The sequence below is a fragment of the Hyperoodon ampullatus genome (assembly GCF_949752795.1).
Source record: "Hyperoodon ampullatus genome assembly, chromosome: 1".
NCBI lineage: Eukaryota > Metazoa > Chordata > Mammalia > Artiodactyla > Ziphiidae > Hyperoodon > Hyperoodon ampullatus.
Genome location: NC_136914.1, coordinates 21,251,691 through 21,263,809, shown reverse-complemented (window position 1 = coordinate 21,263,809; position 12,119 = coordinate 21,251,691). Strand labels below are relative to the sequence as shown.

Below are 12,119 nucleotides of genomic sequence, written 5' to 3'. Positions count from 1 at the left end.
TACTTCTCTTCCTTATTTGTAACAATCACACACTACTTTTATACAGTAAAGAAATGGAGAACTTATCAGGGACCTTTTCTCAGACAATTAGTTCAGTTTTTTAGAAAGCAAATAAGAATTTAAGAAAATAAGTATGAAAGTCATTTGAATTTTAACTTTACCTGTTAAGCAAGATAATTTGTATTACTTTGTCTAATAGTATATTAATATACTTCTCTTTTGATATAACAAAAGTATAATTTTCATCTGTGTTTATTTTTAAAGAGTGACAATTCTAATGAAATATATTTTTTACAGCTAAAAGATGGCGGCAAAGCATCCCAGGCAAAAGTAAGAATAGGTGATGTGGTTCTCAGCATTGATGGAATAAGTGCACATGGCATGACTCATCTTGAAGCCCAGAACAAGATTAAGGGTTGTACAGGCTCTTTGAATATGACTCTGCAAAGGTAAATTGCTTTTTGTTTGGCTCTGAGAGAGAAGACAACACTGAGGAATGTGTTTTCGTGTGTCTGATTCATGGTGTTAACTAAGAAACAGTTTCTGTTGCCATTGTTTCAGGTAGATAAGTAAAAAATAGAATGGCTTTTAAATTGGGTAATTAAGCAATATGAGAATTGGTGAAAGCTTTGGATTATAAGGCATGTATTCACATACGCATAAAGATTGTGTGTGCACTTTCAGAGAGTTTAAGAATTCCTGGGGGCTTCCCTGGTGGCGCAGTGGTTGAGAATCTGCCTGCCAATGCAGTGAACATGGGTTCGAGCCCTGGTCTGGGAAGATCCCACATGCCGCGGAGCAACTAGGCCCGTGAGCCACAATTACTGAGCCTGCGCGTCTGGAGCCTGTGCTCTGCAACAATAGAGGCCGTGATATCACAGTGAGAGGCCCGCGCACCGCGATGAAGAGTGGCCCTCACTTGCCGCAACTAGAGAAAGCCCTTGCACAGAAACGAAGACCCAACACAGCCATAAACAAACAAACAAACAAACAAACAAATAAATAAAATTTTAAAAAAGAATTACTTTAAAAAAAAAAAAAAGAATTCCTGAAATTTCTCAGTGGAGTGCAGCCTAAGAATTCTTGTTACGGGGTAAAACTCTTGGCCTTAATATTCTGGGCAGTATATTAGGGGTATTCTTTTAAGATATGATTTGGCTTTTCTTAGTATGTCTTTTTCCCTTTCTTTCCCTGAGTAGAAAAACAGAATTTTAATATACTCATTTGAAGTCCAAATTTTCTGAACTCAGTTTGGCTTCAATTTTAAAATAATCATCTCATTGATTGTACTATATCAGACCTTTTCAGCATCCCAACATTTGAACTGTATTGAGATCACCTGATTACTTGTTAAAAATAGTGATAGGAATCAGAATATCTGGAAGTAAGGACCAAGAATTATATATGAATGAATAAGTTTTCTATGATTATTATGAAATATGAAGTTAGAACCACTGCAGTGTCTTGGGTTGAGGGGAAGGGAGGAGAAAGAGGAGATAGAGGGAGGGTGATTGAATGATGGCTCTGAACCTTTAGGTTTATAAGGAAGTAGCTATCATTTACCAGGTGGTCATGGAGGGTTTTAAGCAAGTCTTGCTTTTGATAATTACATAAGTGTTCTCTGGTCTATAAAATTTGGAAAATGCCATTTTCCCCAAAAACATCTCATAGGCTTCCATAAATTGTTGTCTTTATTATAAATCTTTAAGAGGGGAACAACATGCCATACCTTCCTAACACTTTTAGCTAAGAAACCTTTTTTTTCTTGGAATCTCTCCTGGGAGTATTTAAAGGATATATACAGGGCAAATTATATGTACTTGTCTGGAAGAGTATCAGTTTGGTCTTAAAACTGAATAGGAAAAATTTAGAAAAACTTAGACTTATAGATTTACTTTGTTGTAGCATGACTTTCTGACCAGTTCTCTTTTGGGGGAGTATGTGTGTGTCTGTGTGTGAAATTGCTTTCAGTGGAACTGTTGAATCAAAGGTCATGTGTATTTAAAATTTGAAAGCTATTAGCTATACATTTTAATGCATAGAAAAGTAATCGATGAGGAAAAGTAACCTTGCTAAAAAGTCCTGTTTCAATAGTATCCTTTCTGTTCTATATATTTAGACATGTAACACAAAAATTGTTACTAATTAAGTGAAAATAGTCATTTTTACTGATAGGCATTTTTGCTAAGTATGAATTTTGAAAGGGAACCAAGAAGTCAAGAAGCTTAACTTGTGGGAGATATCAACAAAGCAACACAAATACAGATGATGTCGGGCTGTTTCTCAAATTCTAAAGTGAAAGTTTATATAGGGTATAATCTTTCTTTCTGGGCTGTGTATCATTTCTTTCATAGTTGCCTACTTGTTTTCACATTGTGCTCCCTATTTTACAACCTAGGACTCAGTATCTTATTTTCTATTGACAGCACTTCTGGTTCCGTAAGAGTAGATGAAAACCAGATGTTACCCTGTTTGGATGAATTTGCAATTTAAGTAATCTGCTACTGACTCTAATACAGATTCTTTTAAGCTACTTGAATACAAAATCTAACAAACAACTTGTTATAAACATTTGGAGATACTACTTAATCTTATCTTCGTATTTCTGAATATGGATATTCAGAGACTCAAACTATGAGAGAATTTTAGAGTCCTGTTGTTATCCATTGTTATTCTCCTTAAGTTTTTGAACACTTCTTGTGTCAGGTAATGTCAGCCTAAAAGAGGTTTGCGTTTAAGAGAATTCACGGTGTAACATTGACAGTACTACTGAAGAAAGACTTTTTGTTTTTTATGGGAAAAAAAAAACTTTCAAGAGTTATCATCAATTCTTCCCTATACCAAAGCCATTTTCTTAAGTTCTCTCTTTCTTATATCAGAGCAAATATTTTTTCTTCCACTTATTTCTGAGTTTGAACAACAGCACCCTTAATTGGCCTCCAGTCACCTTACCCTCTTTATTCCATCTGCCACCAGCCAAACTGCTGAGCATTCTTCTTCCAAACTGAGTGACCCACAACAGTATTTTCTCTGTGTAACTGTTTTCTTCATGAATATCTAGTATTTTCCTTTACAGACTTGTCTTAGTCCAGTTTCCCTAGAAACAGAACCTGAGATGGTATTCATGTGCAAATGATGTATCTAGAGAGTTCTTTCACATGTTACTTAAAAGGGAGTAGGTCAAGCAGGATTGGGAAGAAGAAACTGAGATGAGAAAGGGTTTGGTTTCATTGGATGTCTAGCCTCAGCTTGACCCAGGAGGGAACTTTGGAACAAAATTGTACCATAGAGTCTGTCTTGCCTCGAGGCAAGGGAACTGGGCTTTTGTCCCCTCTCCCCTTCATTCGTTAGTCATTGACCACCAGCTGTCCTGGAAATGTGTGTGTGTGCAGGAGCGCAGAAGAGGTCTAGGAGGTAGCTTCTGTTACTTCCACAGAAAGTTGCTGGTATGAACCATTAGCAATGCAGGGAGTACCTTTGGGACTGGATGTACCAAACCAGTCGAAGGGTTCCAGAGGACCCAGGCTGGGCACCAGTAGCACGTGCTGTGAGATTCCTTCCAGCCTGGAGTCCTTTGCTCAGAGGATTAGGCTCTCTGTGACCCAGGCACACTCAGATTGTCCTCCCCCTAGGACTTCCCTGGCAGTCCAATGGTTAAGACTCCGTGCTCCCGCTTCAGGGGCCGAGAGTTCGATCCCTAGTCAGGGATATATGCCACCTGGTGCAGCCAAAAGTTTAAAAAAAAAAAAAAGAAAGATTGTCCTCCCCAGGTCATCACTACTCGTCAGTGAATACCAGCTTTCCATTTAAGGTAGGTTTCTTACTGTCCCTCACATGCCTTTTTTTTTTTTTGTCCTCTCATGAAATTTGCTCCATCTGGAATGCCCACCCACCTCTCCACTGCCAATACATGCCTCCACCTCCACAAATCCCATATCAAACCTCATCATCTACCCATGGTCTTTTCTTACTATTGCAACTTACTCATTTCTTTTCCCCTCTAAACTCCTATGACAAGTTTATACCATTCGACTCAGCGTTTAATTGTACACTAGGTATAACCAGGAATGACAAGGCAAATTCCATGAATCATATACAAATAAACCTAATTGGTTAATAGTCATACCTAATACTGCCTGTGTAATTAACTAATTACTCTGTGTTTCACCAACTAGACTCCTTGAAAGCAAATACCTTGTTTTTTGCACTATTTGTATTTGACATCTTGTATAGTTTTGTGCTTTTAGTGTCTAATAAATATTTGGATGGGCACCAGCATTATTTCTCAAACTTGGCATCATTTATTCATTCCACAGATACTTTTTGAGCTATTGCTATGTGCCAGGCACTGTTGTAGATGCTGGGGGCATTCAGCAGTGAGCAAAAACAAACAAAATCCCTGCCTCCTTGGTGCTGACCTTTTAGTGAGCAGAGGCAGACAATAAACAAGTTAAGTAATGGGAATTCCCTGTCTGTGCAGTGGTTAGGACTCGGTGGTTTCACTGCTGGGGCCCATGTTGGATCCCTGGTCAGGGAACTAAGATCCCACAAGCCGCGCAGCACAGCCATAAATAAATAAACAAACAAATAAGTAAAAATGTATATCACATGGAGGTGGTAAGTGCCTTGGGGAAAAATAAAGCATGTAAGGGACATAGGGAATGCAAGGGTAGGAAATTGCAATTTAAAATAGAGTGGTCGGGGGCTTCCCTGGTGGCGCAGTGGTTGAGAGTCCGCCTGCTGATGCAGGGGACGCGGGTTCGTGCCCCGGTCTGGAAGGATCCCACATGCCGCGGAGCGGCTGGTCCCGTGAGCCATGGCTGCTGAGCCTGCACGTCCGGAGCCTGTGCTCCACAACGGGAGAGGCCACAGCAGTGAGAGGCCCGCGTACCGCAAAAAAAAAATAATAATAATAAAATAAAATACAGTGTTCGGGAGAGCCTCAGTGAGAAGGTTATTGGATATCTGGGTCACGAGTGTCCCAGGCAGAGGGAAGAGCTGGTGCAGTGGTCCTGTCAGGAGGCCAGTGGGCCCGGAGCAGAGGGGGTGAAGGCAGCAAGGTCAGAAGTGAGGTCAGAGAGATAGCAGGAAGTGAGTGGAGATGGGACAGTACTTGTAGGACCCATGCGTCACTGCAACATTTGTAATCGACTTTAAATTTTCCTGGGCCTATAGAAAGTTGTGAGAAAGCCTTGAAGAGTTATAGCTGCTTGGCCAGCTCTACAGCAGGATTTGGGAGAGAGGTGGTTTCATTATTGGAAAGGGGCTAGAAGGAAGAGCAGACCAAGCCTCTGCCCAGTCTTGATAGCCACGGGACTGCCTTTTTCTTCTAGTGCGGTAGAAATACTGGACAATTACCACTTATGCTGATCTCCACCCAAGAACCCCCAGCAGGAGACTATGACAGAGAAAACCCATCTTTTTTTTTTTTTTTAATTTATTTTTGGCTGCGTTGGGTTTTTGTTGCTGCACGTGGGCTTTCTCTAGTTGCAGTGAGCGGGGGCTACTCTTTGTTGCAGTGCAGGGGCTTCTCATTGCAGTAGCTTCTCTTGTTGTAGAGTACGGGCTCTAGGCATGCAGGCTTCAGTAGTTGTGGCACATGGGCTCAGTAGTTGTGGCTTGTGGGCTCTAGAGCGCAGGCTAGTAGTTGTGGCACATGGGCTTCATTGCTCCGTGGCATGTGAGATCTTCCCGGACTAGGGATTGAACTCGTTTCGCCTGCATTGGCAGGCAGATTCTTAACCACTGCGCCTCCAGGGAAGTCCCCCCTCTTTGTTTTTGAAGTGAAAGTTACCAGCAATTTTGTTTTGTGAATTTTTTTGTATTAAGTATTATTGTTATATATCTGTTTATTATATATATATATTTAATTGACCTGTTCTTTAAGCCCAACCTCAAAATCCTAAAATAAGGTTTAGATAAGAAAAGGTAAGATAAAGATACTTGCTTGAGTAAGGTTATTTTGGAACTTTTTTTTCAATCTTGTCTAATTTGTAATAAAGCAAACATATGCTCTCTCATTGATATCCTAAAAAAATAAGACTTGACTCACTATATTCTAGTATCTAATGAATATAGAGGTGTGGAAGATTTCATTTTGACTTCTTTTATCATTGGAAAAGATTGGAAAATATTTTTTCCCCCTGAAACTGGCACTGATTCTAAGAGTGCTACAACTGGACAATGAAAAATTCTATTTGAAATTATTTTTCCTCTTAGGAGAACAGGCAAATAGTAGTGTGCTTGTTTTTAAATATCAAGTGCTTTTTGCCTATGCTTTTGATCCACGTCAAAGTGGATCATTTAAAAAATTACATTATTTCAGCTAATAATAGAAGAAGACTACTTTCTGAAGTTTTGATGTCAAATAACCCTATGAACTATATTAGAGTTGGAGTCTATGAATAAGATTTTTAACTATTTCATTTTATTTCATTAATTTGCATAACATAGATAAACTTGCTACTGACTTACTGTATGAATTGGGGTAAGTTGCTAAACTTCTGGGCCTTAATTTTCTTGACTGTAAAATGAGGTCATGAGTGATTTCTAAGTTCCCTTAAATTCTGGTTCTTGTTCTGGTTTTTTAGCTGTAAATGGATAAGTTCCCTAAAGTTTGCTATTAGATCAGACTAACTTCAGTTTGCTTGTTTTGGCTGAGAGAATCAGGAAATTGGACTTTCTTCACTGGAGTTATCTTAAACTATGCCAGGTTAGCAAAGTGACTTGTACTACCCTGCCGACTTTAAGGTGAAAGGTAGGTCAGCTGGATATTCAAACAGAACTTAATCATAAAAAAATACTTTATATACTTGTCCTTATTTTATACTTTAACATTAATCCTTTCAGAATCACAGAGAATATATATAACTTTTCTAATCTTCCTTGTTTTTTACATTATCAGTAGTGGCGTATCTGTGGGTTTATTTACTTATTTACTTTGGTTCCTTAAATTTCATTTAGTGTATAACTTGTTATGATTGGAAGTGAAAGATCTAGAAGGGTTGAGTTTTGAAAAATATTGATGTACTCTCTGCCTCCCCCTTCTTCCTCATCCTTCAAACAGCAGAAAAATTGTCAGAGGTCCGGTAACTACTGCTAATGAATGACAGACTGGAATAATTTAATAGGCACATTGAGTTACAAAAAAAAAGAAAAGTAGCTGTGGTACCAGACTGAAGCTATTAGCCATCTTTTGTTTCATTTTAATGGATTGCTTAACATCCTGTTACTGTTAACTTTAATGAGTTCACCTCTGCTCTTTCTTTCTCTATTAGCATAGAGGCAAGATATTAAAAAACACTTTTTTTAAAATCCAAGTTTTCAGTTCTCTATCTGGGATGTTTCAATTCATGTGAATTAAAAGACATTTAGTTCGATTACCTTTTCATTTAATTGGAGTTGCACATTATCCCACCTCAGGTTCCTTTTTTCCCCTTGGTATTTCACATACTTTTTGAATGTGTTTTCTGCAATTTAGGTTTTACTGTTTGTTTGTTTGTTTGATCGTTTGTGTTGGTTTTAGTTTCATTTTTTAATTCTTTGTTTGGAGGATGACTTTTCCAGAAGGGCTGTCTGATTAATCCTCCCTCTCCCTCATCATTAAAATTAGAAGTGCTGCTTAGGAAAGGGGATGAGGACAAGCAGGCATTGACATCTCTTTTGTGCAAGTCTTTTCACATATACATTTAATCCTTCTATCAGTCCATTGAGAAAGGAGTTAACACCCATTTTTCAGATGATTAGTTTATGGTTTTGAGGGTTTATGTGACTTGCATAACAAACCCAGGTCAGGTCAAAGACTATTTCCTTCCCCCACTTTCTTATAGCTAGGACTTAGTGACTATAGTCTCCTAATAAAATTTGATAAGACAGGAGAGTAAATCAGTAGGGGTAACTCTTTGACTTTTTCACTTGTAAGCAACAGTGTCTCTGTTTTCACACTCACCTGTTGGTATTCTGTAATAAATATTATGCCTAAATTATTTTCTATGTGCTTCGTAGACCCCATAGGTTAGAATAAAAGTAAAAGAGAAAAAGCAGGCTAAATAGGTTCATGGGTCACTAGATAGGAGCATTCACTTGGATACTGACTTGTATATATGGTTGCCTGTCCTAAATCAGAATATCATCTTTTATTTTTCCCTCCCAAGTTTATAAGCCTGTTGACTATATTTGCTAAATTATTACTGTATTAAAGTTTGAAGACTTTGTTCTTCAGCAGGCTTCTGTGTATGCATCCCATGAGTAACTAAGGATTCAGGAATTTAAAAAAATACGTTTTTAAGACTTATGACACTGACTGGAAAAGATACCAAAACTGTCAATCAACAAATCCATCAACAGACATGGAAGAGAAGTATTTCTCTTCTGTCTCTTTTTCTTCAATTCGGTAGGGATAAAGATTGCTGAAAATGAACTTGAAGGCTCAAATTAGTACATCTTTTTTGATAGTCTGTAGCAATTTGAATATGGGTTCATCGGGGTGTATTTTGCAATTCTTCCACTTTGCCTCTTGAAACTGTGCAGTTATTTTATTTTATTTTTTTTTTAATTTATGTATTTAATTTTTGGCTGTGTTGGGTCTTCGTTGCTGTGCACAGGCTTTCTCTGGTTGCTGCAAGCCAGGGCTACTCTTTTTTTTTTTTTTGCGGTACGCGGGCCTCTCACTGTTGCGGCCTCTCCCGTTGCGGAGCACAGGCTCCGGATGCACAGGCTCAGCGGCCATGGCTCACGGGCCCAGCGGCTCCGCGGCATGTGGGATCTTCCCGGACCAGGGCACGAACCCGTGTCCCCTGCATCGGCAGGCAGACTCTCCACCACTGCACCACCAAGGAAGCCCCCAGGGCTACTCTCCGTTGCAGAGCGCAGGCTTCTCATTGCGGTGGCTTCTCTTGTTGCGGAGCACGGGCTCTAGGAATGCGGGCTTCAGTAGTTGTGGCACGCGCGGTCTGAGTAGTTGCGGCTTGCGGACTCTAGAGCACAGGCTCAGTAGTTGTGGTACACGGGCTTAGTTGCTCTGCAGCATGTGGGATCTTCCCAGACCGGGGCACGAACCCATGTCCCCTGCATCGGCAGGCAGACTCTCCACCACTGCACCACCAAGGAAGCCCCCAGGGCTACTCTCCGTTGCAGAGCGCAGGCTTCTCATTGCGGTGGCTTCTCTTGTTGCGGAGCACGGGCTCTAGGAATGCGGGCTTCAGTAGTTGTGGCACGCGGTCTGAGTAGTTGCGGCTTGCGGACTCTAGAGCACAGGCTCAGTAGTTGTGGTACACGGGCTTAGTTGCTCTGCAGCATGTGGGATCTTCCCTGACCAGGGCTTGAACCCGTGTCCCCTCCATTGGCAGGTGGTTTCTTAACCACTGTGCCACCAGGGAAGTCCCTTTTATTTTATTTTATTTTATTTTATTATTTTTGTTGTTGTTGTTCGGTACGCGGGCCTCTCCCGTTGCGGAGCACAGGCTCCGGACGCACAGGCTCAGCAGCCATGGCTCACGGGCCCAGCCGCTCTGCAACATGTGGGATCTTCCCGGACCGGGGCATGAACCCGTGTCCCCTGCATCGGCAGGCGGACTCTCAACCACTGCGCCACCAGGGAAGCCCCTAACTTTTATTTTTTAACATAAAAGTTTTATTTACTTTTCTGAAGGAAAAATTACTTCAGTTATAATCCTTTGGGAAAAAAATCCTAGGAAATTTGTAAAATTTTAATTTGTAGAATATTTCATCTGTGCAGAATTTTTAAACGAAGCCATGAAATAGAGATATAAAGAAGGGGAATGGTAATAAAACTGACTTTGAAATTAGGCAAACTTGGTGCAAACCTTGATTCTACCACTTGCCTAGCTTAGGCAAGTTACATAAGTGAGTTTCAGTTAACCATTTGTAAATGGGCGTAGTAATAACTGCCTTCTAAGGCTCTTGTAAAGATTAAATAACAAATGTAAAGAACCTAGGATATAACAGAGATATGTTTTCTCTTCTTTCTTCCTATTTCTCCAGTATAAGTAAGTATTAATATAGTATCCTTTGTAAAGTTACTTCCAGGAGGTTATATTTATTTTGTTTCTTAGCAACAAAATGGGTGTGACTGGAGGGAAATAGGGAGAAAATAAGAGGGCAGTCGGGTAGGTAGTTATCTTGGAAAGTCAGAAAGATGATTATGCAAGTGTTAGAAGAAAGGATTGTTTAGTCAAGTGAGTGGGTTTTGATCCTACAGTTGTAATTAAAGCTTTTTAAAAGCATGAGGGGATACAAACATTATGCTGAGTGCCAGGTAACTACTGCTTTGGTTAAAAAACTCTCAACCAGTAATTTATGGCAGCGGAGAGAAACCAGTACATACCTAGTCTTCTTTTTTCTGCTAATTCCTCTTGTTCTCCTTAGAGGAAAAATGCAGATGTAATTCTCCTTTACTGTGAGTTAAGCCAGAAAGACAAACAAAACAAGTGTTTTTTCTGTCACTCTCCCATCCAAATTCATGTGTATTCCCTTTAAAGTAATTTACATTAGTTAAATTGCTAACTTTTGGACTGCTTTATGATACTTTTAGAAATAATTTTCTCTTGTAGCTTTTCATCAACACTATCATTACTTAATTAGTTGGAAAATCTCATAATGTTCCAAATTTTTGAACATTGGACTTCTCTAGATTTACCTTATGACCAGAAGCCATAAGGGGTAGATATAAAGAGAGTGATTTATGATTTCTGCCTTTAAGGAACTTATATCTATTTATTATGACATTCATTGAGATAAGAAGACACAGAAAGTGCTACAGAGGTTCAAAGAGGGCAAGATCTCATTGAAACGGAAAGGCTTCCTGGAGGTGCTGCACCTTGGGCTAGGCTTTGATGAGAAGGCCATCTCAGATGGAGGTGGCCAGTCCCCAGGCATCTGTGGGGAGGAGTATGTGGACCAGTTGGACATGGAGATAAGAATAAAAGTTAGATGCAAATAGTGCTTTGCAGAGTCTTTGACACTGAGATATTAAAAGTTTTGATCAGAAAAGTGACATTTCCTGGATAATATTTAGTGAGATAGCTTGGAAGAAGGTGGAGAGGCGAGAGGCAGGGAGACTGGTCAGGCAAGTATTACAGTAACGTGGCTATTTGCGGGCTTGGAGTGGAAAACGGGGGAGAAACGGGAGAAATGAGAACTTGTGAACAGGAGTTCTGAAAGCCACAGTAATGGTGTGGATATGAGGGAAGAGGGAAGAACCGAAGACAGCTCAGGTGCTCAGCCAGCTGGACCCAGGCTCCGTTCTCCTTTCATCTTCCCCTTGTTTTCCTCTTCTCACTGGAGCCTGGCTTCTGCCGCTGTCATGTCACTGAAACTGACGCCTGGACGTCTCACAGATTCCTCAAGCTCAACATGGTCAAAACTGAGCTCCAGGGCTTCCCTGGTGGCACAGTGGTTGGGAGTCCGCCTGCTGATGCACGGGACGCGGGTTCGTGCCCCACTCTGGGAAGATCCCACGTGCCGCGGAGTGGCTGGGCCCGTGAGCCACGGCTGCTGAGCCTGCGTGTCTGGAGCCTGTGTTCCGCAACGGGAGAGGTCACAGCAGTGAGAGGCCCGCGTACCACAAAAAAAAAAACAAAAAACTGAGCTCCACACTGCATGTCAGCAATTTGCATCTCCTGCTGCGCTTATCTTGGTGAAGGGCCCACCGTCCACCCTGTTTCCAGATCAGAAAGGCTCATTCCTTGCTAAACCTCCCACGCCCATCTCTAACCCCCTGTTCAGTACAATTTGCATAGATATCCAAGCACACTATGAATAGAATAGAATAAATTAGCATGGCCTCTGGGTGGGTTGGTGGGGAGAGACACAGCTCCTAGCCTATATCTTAAACAGAAAGGTTTAAGGTCCATCTAACTGAACATTTGCTGTGCTGGTCACTGGGGAGGGAAAGGAAGTCCTCACACCTGCCCTCAAGGAGCTCACAGGGTGGAGCAGTGGTTTCTGACCTTAAATAAGGACCTTTTTTTTTCAATGTCAAATATTTCATGGGCACCCCTTCCCCCACCATGTTAGGATAACAATTATTTTTAAAGTAACTGCAGATTTTGTAAATATTGTATTGCAGTTTTAAATGAAGAGGAAGATTTTTTACGTTT

General features: G+C 40.6%; 1 protein-coding gene across 1 annotated transcript in view; it reads left to right on the top strand.

The window, feature by feature from the left end:
* PDLIM5 (PDZ and LIM domain 5) overlaps positions 1-12,119 on the top strand; it is a 239,259-nt gene that overhangs the window by 73,362 nt on the left and 153,778 nt on the right. Inside the window, exon 3 of the mRNA XM_079699411.1 lies at positions 298-449. Coding sequence (XP_079555537.1) covers positions 298-449 — 152 coding nt within the window. The remainder of the gene's footprint in view (positions 1-297; positions 450-12,119) is intronic.